Source organism: Acinonyx jubatus, chromosome C2, assembly GCF_027475565.1.
Source record: "Acinonyx jubatus isolate Ajub_Pintada_27869175 chromosome C2, VMU_Ajub_asm_v1.0, whole genome shotgun sequence".
NCBI lineage: Eukaryota > Metazoa > Chordata > Mammalia > Carnivora > Felidae > Acinonyx > Acinonyx jubatus.
In genome coordinates, this window is record NC_069384.1 from 82008761 (window position 1) to 82022547 (window position 13787).

At 41.4% G+C, this 13787-nt stretch overlaps 1 protein-coding gene across 10 annotated transcripts in view; it reads left to right on the forward strand.

The window, feature by feature from the left end:
- Positions 1–1220: 1220 nt before the first annotated feature.
- The window catches only part of ABCC5 (ATP binding cassette subfamily C member 5), an 88414-nt gene continuing 75847 nt past the window's right edge, over positions 1221–13787 (forward strand). For 4 of the 10 annotated variants that reach the window (XM_053221149.1, XM_053221150.1, XM_027061334.2 and 1 more), the window contains exon 1: positions 12790–12811. In XM_053221149.1, coding sequence (XP_053077124.1) covers positions 12804–12811 — 8 coding nt within the window. In that variant the 5' untranslated portion in view covers positions 12790–12803. Of the gene's footprint in view, positions 1379–10745; positions 10904–12657; positions 12812–12903; positions 13048–13787 lie in introns of those variants that run through there. The other 6 variants (XM_027061331.2, XM_027061332.2, XM_027061328.2 and 3 more) reach the window with 5 other exon arrangements.

The window sequence follows — 13787 nt, forward strand, 5'->3', positions numbered from 1 at the left end:
ATTGTTACCCTGGCTCTCTTGAGATTGTTCAGGTTGTTTCAGCCTGAATGGAATCTTCTGGATTCCAAATGTCTGGGTTGACTGAAGCAACCCTGGCTGCTGTGGGCATCAGTCTTTTCTCTCAGCCTCACTCAGCTGTAGGTTACCATAAAGGTCATCCCTCACTCCGTAGGAGCCCTCTTCATCATTTGAGGATCCCTTCTCCTTTGGGAAGTTTCTTTTTTCTTTCTTTCTTTTTTTTAAAGATGGCTTTATTTGTTTGTTTGTTTGTTTGTTTGTTTGTTTGTTTAAGAGAGAGGGCACAGTGAGCAAGGGACAGAGAGAATCCCACAAGGGGCAGAAAGGGAGAGAGAGAGAGAAGCGGGGGCTCACCTGAAGCAAGGCTCATGCTCACCTGATGTGGGACTCTGACTCACGACCGTGAGATCATGATGTGAGCCGAAGTCCGATGCTTAACGACTGAGCCACCCAGGCACCCCTTTAGATCAGTATTTCTCAAAGCATTTTCTTGCAGAACACTAGTTCCACTGGATGTTAAATTCTTTTCTAAAAAAATTATTTTTGTTATTTAAACTTCAAAGAGGTCTGAGAAACAATGAATTAAATAAGGCTAAGCAAAGTTTTTTTTTTTTTTTTTACTATAGGATTCCTCAGAGTATTTAGCTAAAATGTTAATGTGACTTGAATATCATATGTATAATTTCCCAGACTTAGTTGACTTTGAGAATTTCTTTTTCTCAGAATATCTTGCAGGAGTAGTACTTCATCTACTATTTTGGGGAAACAATGCTTTAGGTGAATAGAGTAAATGTAGAAGAAAAAAACTTGAAAATTCTATAGATAGGGTATAGAATGCAAGCAACATACGTATAAATCAATCAGGAAATTAAAGAAATAAACTAGATGAGTGTTTTCAAAAGTTTTTAAGTCTTTATTTATTTTTGAGAAAGAGAGAGAGAGAGTGAGAGCAAGTGGGGGAGGAACAGAGAGAGGGAGACGCAGAATCCAAAGCAGGCTCCAGGCTCTGAGCTGTCAGCACAGAGTCCAGCCCGGGGCTCAAACTCATGAATCATGAGTTCATGACCTAAGCTGAAGTTGGACGCTTAATGAAGTAAGCCACCCAGATGCCCCAATAAGTATATTTTAGGTAAGTATTCTAAACATTTTTTTTAATGCTTATTTATTTTTGAAGGAGAAAGAGACAGAGCATGAGCAGAGAAGGGACAGAGAGAGAAGGAGACACAGAATCTGAAGCAGGCTCCAAGCTTTGAGCTGTCAGCACAGAGACCCATGTGGGACTTCAACTCACAAACTGTGAGATCATGACCTGAGCCGAAGTCGGACACTTAACCAATGGAGCCAGCCAGGCGCCCCTTAGGTAAGTATACTAAAACGTGAAGTTTAATTAGAACTGTAAGAACCTACAAGCAAATAGGAAGTAAAATAGATAAAATTTTAAGCTGTTTCTGATTCCGTTAGCAGTATAAACTTGACTGACTTGAAAAGGAATCTTTTTCTTTCTTTTCCTTTAGATCAATTACCTACGAGCTGTAGATCACATGTCATTCGCCTAGATCCAATTTTAGAATGAGAGTTTAAAAACATATTTTGGGGGGCAGTTGGCGGGCTCAGTCAGTTGAGCATGTAACTCTTGATCTCAGGATTGTGAGTTCAAGCTTCATGTTGGGTGTAGAGATTACTTAAAAAATAAAATAAAGTATTAAAAAATAAATTAATTAAATAGATAAAATGTCTTGGTATTGTTACTTCTCAAATGTGCTCAGACAGTAACATTTTATTTTTTATTTGATTTATTATTATTATTATTTTATTTTAGAGAGAGTGAACAAGCGGTGGAGAGGAGCAGAGGGACAGAGAGAGAGAATCTTGAGCAAGCTTCACGCTCAGTGCAAAGCCTGATGTGGGGCTTGACCTCACAACCCCAGGATCACGGCCTGAGCCGAAATGAAGAATCGGTTGCTCAACCAACTGAGCCATTCAGACACCCCCAAAGTAACATTTTAGTAGCTAAAAAGCAACACTAATTTTTCTCATTGGTGGTCTTATAATCAATCAAGTATATAATTTGTGTTTTAAGAGTACATACTTTTTCCTCATGGTATTCAACAGATGAGTTACTTTGAGTGAAAAATAAATACAGCCTTCACAGATTTCTAGTTTTCCTAAACAAATATTCATGCCAAAAATGTTATCACAAACAGACTGAAGTGGTTTATCTCGTCTCATCAGAAGCCCATATTTATAAAGCAAAAACATGCAAGAAGTTTTGGGGAGTGACTGGGAGTGATTCCTGCAGCCTGTGACAGCCTGTTTTAGAAAGAAGGCTCCATTTTGGCTGCACTCTTTATCTTTGGCTCTTCTGGTTTAGTGGGACCCTGTTTAGTGGGGCCTCCCACGTTGGTGTCTGACAGGTGCCCACTCCATACTTCTCACTAATGTGGGAGAATCTCCCCTGCACATCTAACCAGGAGAGGCATCAGACATGCTGTCTGATTTTATTCAGTTGAGTAAGTAACCATTAGCTGTCATTCTGGGAGGTTTACAATCCCAACGCTGGTCTATGGACTGTGATGCTTATTTTAGTTGAATAGATTTAGGTGGTTGTTCCAGGTGGAAGGAACAGCTTAAGTAAAAACATGGAAATCACAGTGTTGTGAGGACCTCAGATTTGAGTAGGAGAGTAACAGGAAATGAAGCTGTGGTATTATGTGGTGCCAGATCACGGAAGGCTTTGTATACCCAGCTGAAATTTGGTTTTATTCTATCACTCAGTGGTTCCCAAAGTTGAATAAGATTCAGACCTCTTTTAAGAGAAACAAGGGGCGCCTTGATGGCTCAATTGGTTGAGCATCTGACTTCAGCTCAGGTCATGATCTCATGGTCTGTGAGTTTGAGCTCCAGCCCCCGCCCCCCCCCCCCCCCGCCCCCGGCCAGGCCCTGTGCTGACAGCTACCCTGCTTCAGATTCTGTGTCTCCCTCTCTTCCTGCCCCTCCCCTGCTCACACTGCCTCTCTCTCTCAAAGTAAATAAACATTAAAAAAAAATTTTTTTTTAAAGAGAAACAAAACTCCTAAACCCCTGATGTTAACTTGAATTATTTATAATATCACTTAAATATTTATAATCATAAAATCATGTATAAAGTCCTTATACTTATAGCTCTTATAAGATAAAATTATATATTAGATATTCTACAAATTAGAATTTTTTATTTGATTTATAAAAAATAAAATGTTACTGTCCGAGAACATTTGAGAAGTAACAATTCTAAAAATTAGATATTCTACAAATTAGAATAAATTTATAAATTATGTACATACAAGACTGTAGAATCAACAGAACATTAATGTGGTAGATAATATTGTTTTATTAAAATTAGATAACTGCTGTCCATTTCCCTATCTTTTTTACAAGGAGCTAGTTTTTGAACACCTATCTGTTATTTTATTGGGTCAATATGATAGTGCATGTCAATATAACTGTACCTAACGCTTTTTTAAAGCAATTCTTCATTTCTTTCTCACTACTACCTTTACTGCTAATTAGTTGAGATGTTATTACTACGAAGGTGAGAAGTGTGTAATTCTTTCCTTCATAAAGTGGCTATGTGATATGACTTACCATAACGTGCCTCTACTGCTGTGTACTGTATGAACACTCAGCTTCACCCACTGCAGTTCTCTATCGAAAATACTGTGAAATCTTTGTCTATATAATATGCAATGTCATTTGGCTTTCATCTGGCATTGTTGACATCTTTTTTTTTTAGTTTATTAAAAAAATTTTTTTTCAATTCCAGTATAATTAACATATTAGTTTTAGGCTATATTAGTCTTAGGCTATGTTGTGATTTGACAATTCTATATATTATTACTCAGTGCTCATCATGATAAGCATGCCCTTAATCCCCTTGACCTATTGCACCCACCCCCCTCCCCCACCTACCACCCCTCTGGCAACCACCAGTTCTTCATATTTAAGAGTCTGTTGTTTTGAGGGGGCGTCTGGGTGGCTCAGTCAGTTAAATGTCCTACTCTTGGTCTTGGCTCAGGTCATGATCTTACAGTTCATGAGTTTGAGCCCCACATCCGACACCATGCTGACAGTGTGGCGCCTGCTTGGGATTTTCTTTCCCTCTCTCTGCCTCTCCCCTGCTTGCCCTCTCTGTCTTTCTCAAAATAAATAAGTAAACTTGAAAAAAAAAAGGAGTCTGGTGTTTTGGGGCCACCTGGGTGGCTTAGTTGGTTAAACAACCTACTCTTGATATCAGTTCAGGTCAAGATCTCCCTATCGTGTGATTGAGCTGCGCATGGGGCTCTGCACTGAGTGTGCAGCCTGCTTGGGATTCGCTCTCTCCCTCTTTCTCTGCCCATCTCCCACTTGTGAGCATGCTTTCTCTCTCTGTGTCAGAATAAAAAACTAAACATTAAAAAAAAAAATCTGACTTTTGGTGGTCTCTTTTTTCTTTGTTCATTTGTTTCTTAAATTCCACATATGAGTGAAATCATATGGTATTTGTCTTTCTCTGATTGACTCATGTCATTTAGCATTATACCCTCTAGATCCATCCATGTTGTTGTAAATGGCAAGATTTCATGCTTTTTTTATGGCTGAGCAATATTCCTTTATATATATACACCTATGTGTATATATATGTGTATATGTATATATATGTATATATGTATATGTGTATATGTATACATATGTATATGTGTATATGTATATGTATGTATATTTGCATATATAATCTTCTATATAAATCTGTATATATATTTATAATCTTCTATATTTATATTTATATTCTATATTTCTATTTTATATAAAATATAAAATCTTCTTTATGCATTCATTTATGGATGGACACTTGGGTTGTTTCCATATCCTGACTATTGTAAAAAATGTTACAATAAACATAGGGGTGTATATATCTTTTTGAATTGGTGTTTCCATTTTCTTTGGGTAAATACCCCATAGTGGAATTAATGAATAATATGGTAACTTTATTTTTAATTTTTTTAATGTTTATTTTTGAGAGAGAGTGTGTGTGCAAACAGGAGAGAGGCAGAGAGAGAGAGAGGGAGACAGACTCTGAAACAGGCTCCAGGCTCTGAACTGTCAACACAAAGCCTGACATGGGGCACAAACTCACGAACCATGAGATCATGACCTAAGCTGGAGTCGGAAGCTCAACTGAGCCGTCCAGGCGCTCCTCCTTTTAATTTTTTGAGGAAACTCCATACTGTTTTCCACAGTGGCTGCACCAATTTTGGAATTGTTGATATGTGAAATCCTTTTCTCTTTTCCAAGTTGCCAAGGGGGCACCTGAATGGCTCAGTGGCTCAGGCCGTGATCTCACAGTTGTGAGTTTGAGCCCTGCATCAGGCTTGCTGCTGTCAGTGTGGAGCTTGCTTTGGATCCTCTGTCCACCCCCTCTCTCTGCCCTCCCCTGGCTCTCTCTCTCTCTCTCTCTCTCAAAAAATAAACATTTAGGGGCGCCTGGGTGGCCCAGTCAGTAGGCGTCCAACTTCGGCTCAGATCATTCCAACTTCGGCTCAGATCATGATCTCATAGTTCGTGAGTTTGAGCCCCACGTCGGGCTCTGTGCTGACAGCTCAGAGACTGGAGCCTGTTTCAGATTCTCTGTCTCCCTCTCTCTCTCTGTCCCTGCCCCGCTCCCTCTCTGGCTCTCTTTCTCTCAAAAATAAATAAACATTAAAAAAAAAAAAAAAGAATTCTCCGGGTGCCTGGGTGGCTTAGTCGGTTAAGTGACCAACTTCAGGTCACGTCATGATCTTTCAGTCTGTGAGTTCGAGCCCTTCATCCGGCTCTGTGCTGACAGCATAGCCTGGAGTCTTCTTCAGATTCTGTGTCTCCCTGTCTCTCTCTTCCCTTCCCCTGTTCACGCTCTGTCTCTCTGTCTCTCTCTCAAGAATAAATAAACATTAAAAAAAAATTTAAGGGGCGCCTGGGTGGCGCAGTCGGTTAAGCGTCCGACTTCAGCCAGGTCACGATCTCGCGGTCCGTGAGTTCGAGCCCCGCATCAGGCTCTGGGCTGACGGCTCGGAGCCTGGAGCCTGTTTCCGATTCTGTGTCTCCCTCTCTCTCTGCCCCTCCCCCGTTCATGCTCTGTCTCTCTCTGTCCCAAAAATAAATAAAAAACATTAAAAAAAAATTTAAGTTGCCAGAGACCATTAAAGAGGTTTATTATTCTCTCACACTGTTGTTTCTGTGATGGCAAGTAAAATATTCACTTTATTAGCTAACTTGAAAAAAAAGTCTTATTTCTTGAAAATGACTTTCATTGTAAAATTGATCTGCAAAAGTGAAATTTTGTCTTCATAAGAATTCAACTGCGAATGCCACAGCAGATGTGGAGTGATCATTGCCATTTGGCATTAGGTCCTGGTAACCTGGGTAGAGGAAGCTACTGCAATAAAACACTTCTGTCAATGAGCAGCGGTACCACCATCCATCCAGTTCTGCAACCAGAAACCTAGGTGGTACCCTTGACACATTTCTTTCTCACACCACTTTACCTACTCCATCACCAAGGTCTGCTGATTGTCTTCCCTTCTAGGTACTTCTAACTCTTTCTCCAGTCTACCAGCCACAGTGCAGTTTTCAAAATGCAAATTTCTCAACCCTTAACCCACTCACCATTAAAAACCTTGTCGTGGTTGCCATTTGCTCTTCCTCTGAGACCTGTAACATGGTCTACAAGGCCTTTAGAGATGTTCCCTTCCTTTTCCTTCTGCTTGGTCTTTGTTGTTCCCTCTGCTTGGAGTGCTCTCTGCTCTGCCCACCTCCACATGTTCACCTTACTAACTCCCACTGTCCTTCAGGCACAACTCATACCTTCCTTGTCTAGTACCTACTCCAGTTATAATTTAACTTTGGACTCAAGTTTATTTGGAACTCTAAGCCCCATAAGGACAGGAAACTTCTCTGTTTTCGCTCCATTATATCTCCATCAAATATTGAATGAATATTTTTAGTGGATTACATAAAATAAGTATTATTTTTAAAATATGTACAAGTGTGGGTTTACATAGATTCTCTACTCTAGCCCCTTGCCTGAGGATTGGAGAATATCACTCCCCCAAACATCTCACAACACATAATCATTTTAAGGAGGGGATGCTTTGCAATCAGTATCATGTAAATAAGTAGAAGTCTAATTATACTTATAAGTAAGTATAAGTTAAGTACGATTGTTTGGCCCAGGCTATCTGTAGACAGACAGAGATAAGACCTTAGGGTATTGAGGCTTAGCACCAGGTCTGCTCAATGGTCGTCTATTATTGTGTTTTTTTTTTTCTTTTAACCTATGATCAATATATTTGGAGTATTTCAGGGAGATTTTTAGAAGCTTTTGATTTTATATTAAAGTATCAGATTTGCAGCTTTGGGATTCTACGGTGTTTGAGGCATGGTAGGAAGTGCTAGTATACCTCAGCAAGGTGGCTTGAGGTGTGCTGAGGAGGTTTATCTTATGCAACCAGATGGCCACAGGCGCTTCAGGAATTCTCATCAGCAGATATAGATATAGCGACCTGCAAGATTCTTTGGCTCAAGTGCATATAGTCCCAGTGAGAGGAGATATGATTTGTTCCTATGACACTAAAACATTTTTATCATGAAATACTTAAAGCCACCAAAACGTACAGCAAATGATATTAGAAGGACCTGTGTACCCACTCCAAACCTCGTTAAAATGAACATTTATAAGTCATTAAATGTTTTTAATGTATATTCATTTTTTAAGAGAGCGAGAGAGAGCATGAGCAGGGGAGGGGCAGAGAGAGGGGGAGACACAGAATCTGAAACAGGCTCCAGGCTCTGAGCTATCAGCACAGAGCCTGATGCGGGGCTCCATCCATGAACCGCAAGATCATGACCTGAGCTGAAGTCGGATGTTCAACCAAAAGAGCCACCCAGGCGCCCCTATAAATCATTTTAAAAAGAAATAAAATATTACAGAAACAGATGAAGCTCCTGTGTCTCCCTCTCTGATCTTATTCTAGTACCTCCAACACCAGCTATATCTCCAATTATACCTTGAAATTGTTGTTCGTCATGCCCAGGTATTTTTTATATTTTTAAGTACATATATGTGTATTCATAAACTACATATCACATTTTTACATATTTACAAAATAAATACAAATTGGGGTTATACAATTTGAGTCTTTTTGTAACTTATTTGTGCTCAACATTGTTTTTGAAACTTATACATAGTGATACATTATAGCCCATGTTCTTTAACTGCTGTATAGTAGCTCATTACACAAATACCATAATCTAGTTATCTGTTCTCTTGTTAATGGAATTTAGATTCTTTCCACTACTACAGACAATGCACAATGAATATATCTCCTTGTGTATATATGTGGGAGGCCCTTTAGAGCATCTTTTCTCAGCTAATAGCATTAAGCCCTGATGCCCTAAAGCATTCACTGTGTGTAATGAATTAACTTCTCTCTTGGACATCTAGAATGATACTAGATATGTGTTATCCTTGGGAGAACTGAGAAAATAATCACTCAAATAATTCTTTTTAGGGCTTAATTCACTTGCAGAAGCCTCCATAGAGAAAGGCTACCCTACAGCATATATGTAGAAGTGGAATTTCTGGGTTCAAGGATAGGCATATGAGGTGGAAACCATTAGTTTCCACTGAAATCTGTTCTTTCCTTCTTCCATTGTAATGGAATTGTAGATGGCTCATAGCTTCCCAGCTGAGGATTACACTTCCCAGTTTCCCTCTCACTTAGATGTGCCCAGATGATTAAATTGTCACTAGTAGAATGTGAATGGAAATGATGTATATTGCTTCCCTGCTGGTGCCTCAAGATCAGGTCACACATCTCCATATTCTTCCTTCCTTCCACCCGGGTGACTCGTAATAGCAATGAGTAGAAAAATTTTGGAGCTATATGTTGAACCTGACAGAGCTACCATACCCTTGGTCTCTGACTGCCTGCAGGAAGCAGGACTACACTACTGATCTGGGATACTTACCTAAGACTTTTATTTATGAGAGAAATAAACTTCTTGACTCCGAGCCACTAAATTTTAGGTGTCTGCCAGGGATCTAACAATACTGCCCTATATATAGCCCTTTTCCAATCTACTAAGTGTGGCCAAACTGCTCTTTAATATGGTTCTATCAGTGGATACACTGCCAGCAATGTGCAAAATATCCTGTTTTTCCAGATCCTTGACAATAGTCGGTGTTGTCAGGTTTTTATGTTTTCCCATGAGAAGGGCATAAAACAGTATCTCATTGCTATTTTAACTTGAATTTCCCTTTTTTTTTTTTTTTCCTGATTGGGTGTCTTTGCATGCTTGAATGGTTGTTCAGGTTTCCTTTACAGTGTGTTCACTGTCTGTTCATATCATTTGCCTATTTTCCGACTGAGTGATTTGCCCTTTCTTATTGAGTTGTAGAAACTATTTGTATATTTTGTATCCAAAATTTTGTTGGTTATAACTTGTGGTTTTGCTTTTCAATTTATGGCTCTTGTACAGAAATTTAAATTTAACTATAGTAAGAATGTATCAATCTTTCCTTTATTTTTTGTGTTTGCAACTTGTTTAAGAGGTTCTTCTCTACTCCCAAGGTCATGAAGTTATTTCACATTTTCTTCCCAACATTTTAAAGTTTTCCCTTTCACAGGTCGGTCTTTGATCTACCTGAAATCGATTTTTCTGTGTGGGCTGAAGTAGTAATCCCTGAGTTTTTAAAAATACAGATGACCTATTGTCCCAGCACTATTTATCCAAACTTCTTCCTTTCCCTACTGATCTGTAATGTTTTCTCAGTCACAGATCGTGTTTACACATATGCATGAGTCTGTTCCCAGCCTCTTTGTGGTGTTGCATAGGCCTATTAATCCATCCTCACTCAGGAACATCGTGTTAATTAATTATGATACCTTAGTGTCTTCACACTAGCTAGTTGTATAAAGATGAACAAGTCACTTTACCTTTTTAAAAATAATCTCTGAAATGGAGAGGATATACCTACACTGTGGTTGTGGAGATTAAAAGAAACAAGAATTTCATGTAAAGCACCACGTACAGAGTAGGTAGGCACTCAACAGAGAGTAGTGATGTTACGATCATGTTGAAGGTACAGATGAAACACAAAGAGAAATACTGTGATCAGTCTCTTTGGGAACCTCAGTTTGATTTACAAAAAGGAGTGAGTTGGTACATCGTTTCCAAGGCTCTTGCTACCGTAGAAATTGTGATCCTGGCGTTTCATTATCTAGAAACCAGGTAGCACAAGGTTATGTGACGGGCAACGGGATAAAACTGATAAAGGTGATATCAGCGCAGGATGCAGGTCGAATACTGAGCAAACAATCGTAAAATGTTAACTGCCATAAAAGACACGAGTTGGGGCTAGTTGATAGCTGATGACCTTCATGATATTTTCTGGTGCATAAATGGCCGCACACCGTCGGCTCCGTCCTGCCTGCAAACACCGAGCTGCGCCCCCCACCCTCCCCCAAGGGCTACTGTCAACCCTCCCGGCCACCCACTGGGGCACATGGCCTCAGAGAAGATTCCAGACAGGCTCTCAGAAGCTCTGAGAAGGATGGTGCAGAGCCAGGAGCGCGGTGGAAAGGAGGAGCAGCCTGCACCTCCTCCAGGGCTTCTGCAGCGCTTCTGGGAAATATAGTCCTTTGCCGCGTGTCGAGCCTCGGGCTCCTAGAAGAGGGACTACAATTCCCTTCAGTCTTGGGGAGTCTTTGTGCAGCACGCCTGCGCAGTCTGGCGGCCAATGCCGCTATAAAGGCTTGTTTTGCTCCGGGGCTGATGCTCGGGAGCGTGGTCGAGTGGCCGGTGCGGCCATCCTGGAGCCGGGGCACAGGTAGGTAGCAGCTAACGTCGCACCCCCTCCTTCTCTGTTGGTTGTCACGGGGGTCACCCCTGTATGTTCCCACCCGGGGTGGCGGACTGGGATCGGGGATAAGAGGAGGTTCGGGGGGAATCCGGAGACCTGAGAAGCGCAGCCTGGCCTCCTTCTAGTGTCCCGCCGCCCCCTCCTCGGGACGCAATCCCTGAGGGCTGGCTGGTGCTGAGGTCCTGGCGTCGGAAGGCAGGTAGGGTGGGCTGAGTGGTCGAGAGTGCTGGCTACATACCCGGATGCGGCCACCAGGGGGTGCTGCGTCCGCGGCCCGTGGGTGTGGGTCGCTGTGGCCTCGTCAGGCCCAAACTGGCCGTGGGAACGCCCAAGGGTCAAGGCATCCCAGGTGAAGCTGGCGAGAGAGAAGCCCCCATCCTCATGCTTGTGGGGAGGGCGGCCCGGGGCACACCCCGCTCAAGTCTTATACCAGCAATTCTGAGCTGCCAGCGCAGCGACCTTAAAAGTCATCCTCCCGTTTTCTGCAAACGGGTAAATGGAGGTTCGTGACACAAGTACGCACAGCAAACCCTGGGCAGAGCCAGGAATGGAGGGAGTCCTGATCTCTTGACTGTCATCAGTGCCTTTCCACTTCCACCACACAGAGCTGCATGTTGCTTTGTGTTTGTTGCACAGGGGTCATCTGGCTTCTGCACAGACGTGGGGAGGCAGGAGGCAGAAGGGCACAGGAATGATTGGCAAAGTTTCAGAAGGTTTTGAAGGACAAGATGGATAGCTTATACTGGAATCTGTTGCCTAAGTGAAGGGTGCGGAAGGTTGAGGCACAACAAGTGGATTATCAGAGGGTGGTAAATAGCTTCAGGTCTTCTTGTGCAGCTTCAGGGCCTGAATGAAATTCCTGAGGTTGGATACCTAAGGAATGTTGTAATGAAGGCAATTTGGAAACACCAGTCTGGCTAGTTCCAGTTCTTGCAATCCCCCTCCCCCATGCAGTTTCCTCTGCATCATTGTGCAGGGAGAATGTCTACACTTTTACCACTGGAAGGGGAACCTTGATTTAAAAAAAAAAAAAAAAAAAAAGGACAGTTGTCTGGCCTCAACTCTGTTGATTTTGAATCTGGACACTTCTTTGGGGTTCTACCACTTTGGTTGTTCTGCTAATGTCATTGTGTAGCTCTGACTCAAAAAAGAAAAAAAAATCCTTTCCTTTTTTCCGTTCTTGACAGCTGAGTCAAGTTAGCATTGTAAAACAACTTTTTAACACCCAAAAGGAGAACAGAAGAAAATAGGGAAGTACAAATAGAGTCAAAAAGAGTCAAGCCTATAGTGATCCTTTCTTGGTTGCTTTATTCAGACTTGGGCTTGTTTTCTTTCTAAAACTCATAGGGATTCCTAGCTCTTGGGTGGCCTCTATGTGGGGTGCCCGGTCTTATAATCCTGATACACAGAAGATGGAATTCTTATATTCAAGGCCAAGAGATAGTAACTTTGTGCATACTCAAGGCCTGCCTACTCTCATGGCTATGCCTCTTTTCCCAGGAAGCTAAGAAACAAGAGTGTTAGAGGCAATGGAGACCTACTCCCCACCTCCTTCATACGTAGAATAACTTGAAATAAAATGATTGAAACACACTTTACTTATCAAGAGTTCTTAGACAATTGGGATGAACTTTATGTTCTTCTTGATATGGCATTTGGAATTGTGAATTAGTTGGTTGGGCCGTGCCCCTTTCAAACCCACTTCCTTCCTCTTGCCTTTTTTCAAAATGGGACTTATCTGTTCAGCTTCCACACAATCAGCTAGGTTAGGGAGCCTTTTGTGAGGAAGGTTGGACTTCAGTGATCCCTCTAACAAGAAGGATTACTCTGATCTGCAGCTGCAACCTGACATTGGGGACACAGGGAGATGCCCAGGTCTGTTTATAGTTTAGGCTTAATGAGGTCTCAGTGACGTGATTGCTGTGCTCTTGGTTGTAAGCCGGAGTGCTTTATGGTGCAGTTTGTCCTTGGACAAGGTGACTTTTTTTTTTTTTTTTTAAAGATACGTAATTTAGCAGTATCAACTCAGGGTAGTTGAACTAGACTTCTGAAAGGCAAGAAGTGTGTTGGAAACACGTCTGTATGGAGGAGATTTAGTTCTTTTTTATTTAGTAAGTATTCTCCTTTTCTCTGATACCTTAGAAAAATGAATTGTAGTGGTCAGAATTTTGTCTGCAGAGTAGTACTTTTAAGACCCAGTGATAGCTAGGAAGTTATGGAATCCAAAAGGCAACACAGCTACACTTCTTTAATTTCTAGTGAGGCTGGTGCGAAAGGCGTTTTCTCAGCTTGTATCTGGGAAACTTTGAGCCATCTCAGAGTGGGGGAAATGTGTGTGTTTTATTTTTTCAGAATTAACCAGAGTTGATACAGTATATTGATCAAAATTAGCCAGGCAAGCAGAGGTTTAGAACAGAGTTTCAGGTAAATATTAGGTAAGATTTTGTTGGACAGGATGGGGAATTTCTTTTTGTTATTGTTTTCTAATAACGGCTTTGTTGAGATATAAATTATATACCATTAAATGCACCCCTTTAAAGTATTACAACTCAGTTTTGGGTTAGTACATTCACAGGCTTGGGCAACCATCAACACTGCCTAATTTTAGAACACTTTCAGTACCCCAAGGGGAATTTGTTTTTAAAGTTAAGGTGTAATATTGTTGGGGCAACTGGGTGGCTCAGTCAGTTAAGCATCCTACTTCCGCTTAGGTCATGATTTCACAGCTCGGGAGTTTGAGCCCTGTGTCGGGCTCTGTGCTGAGAGTTCAGAGCCTGGACCCTGCTTCAGATTCTGTGCCTCTATTTCTCTCTGCCCTTCCCCTGTTTGTGCTGTCTCTGTCTCTCTCTTA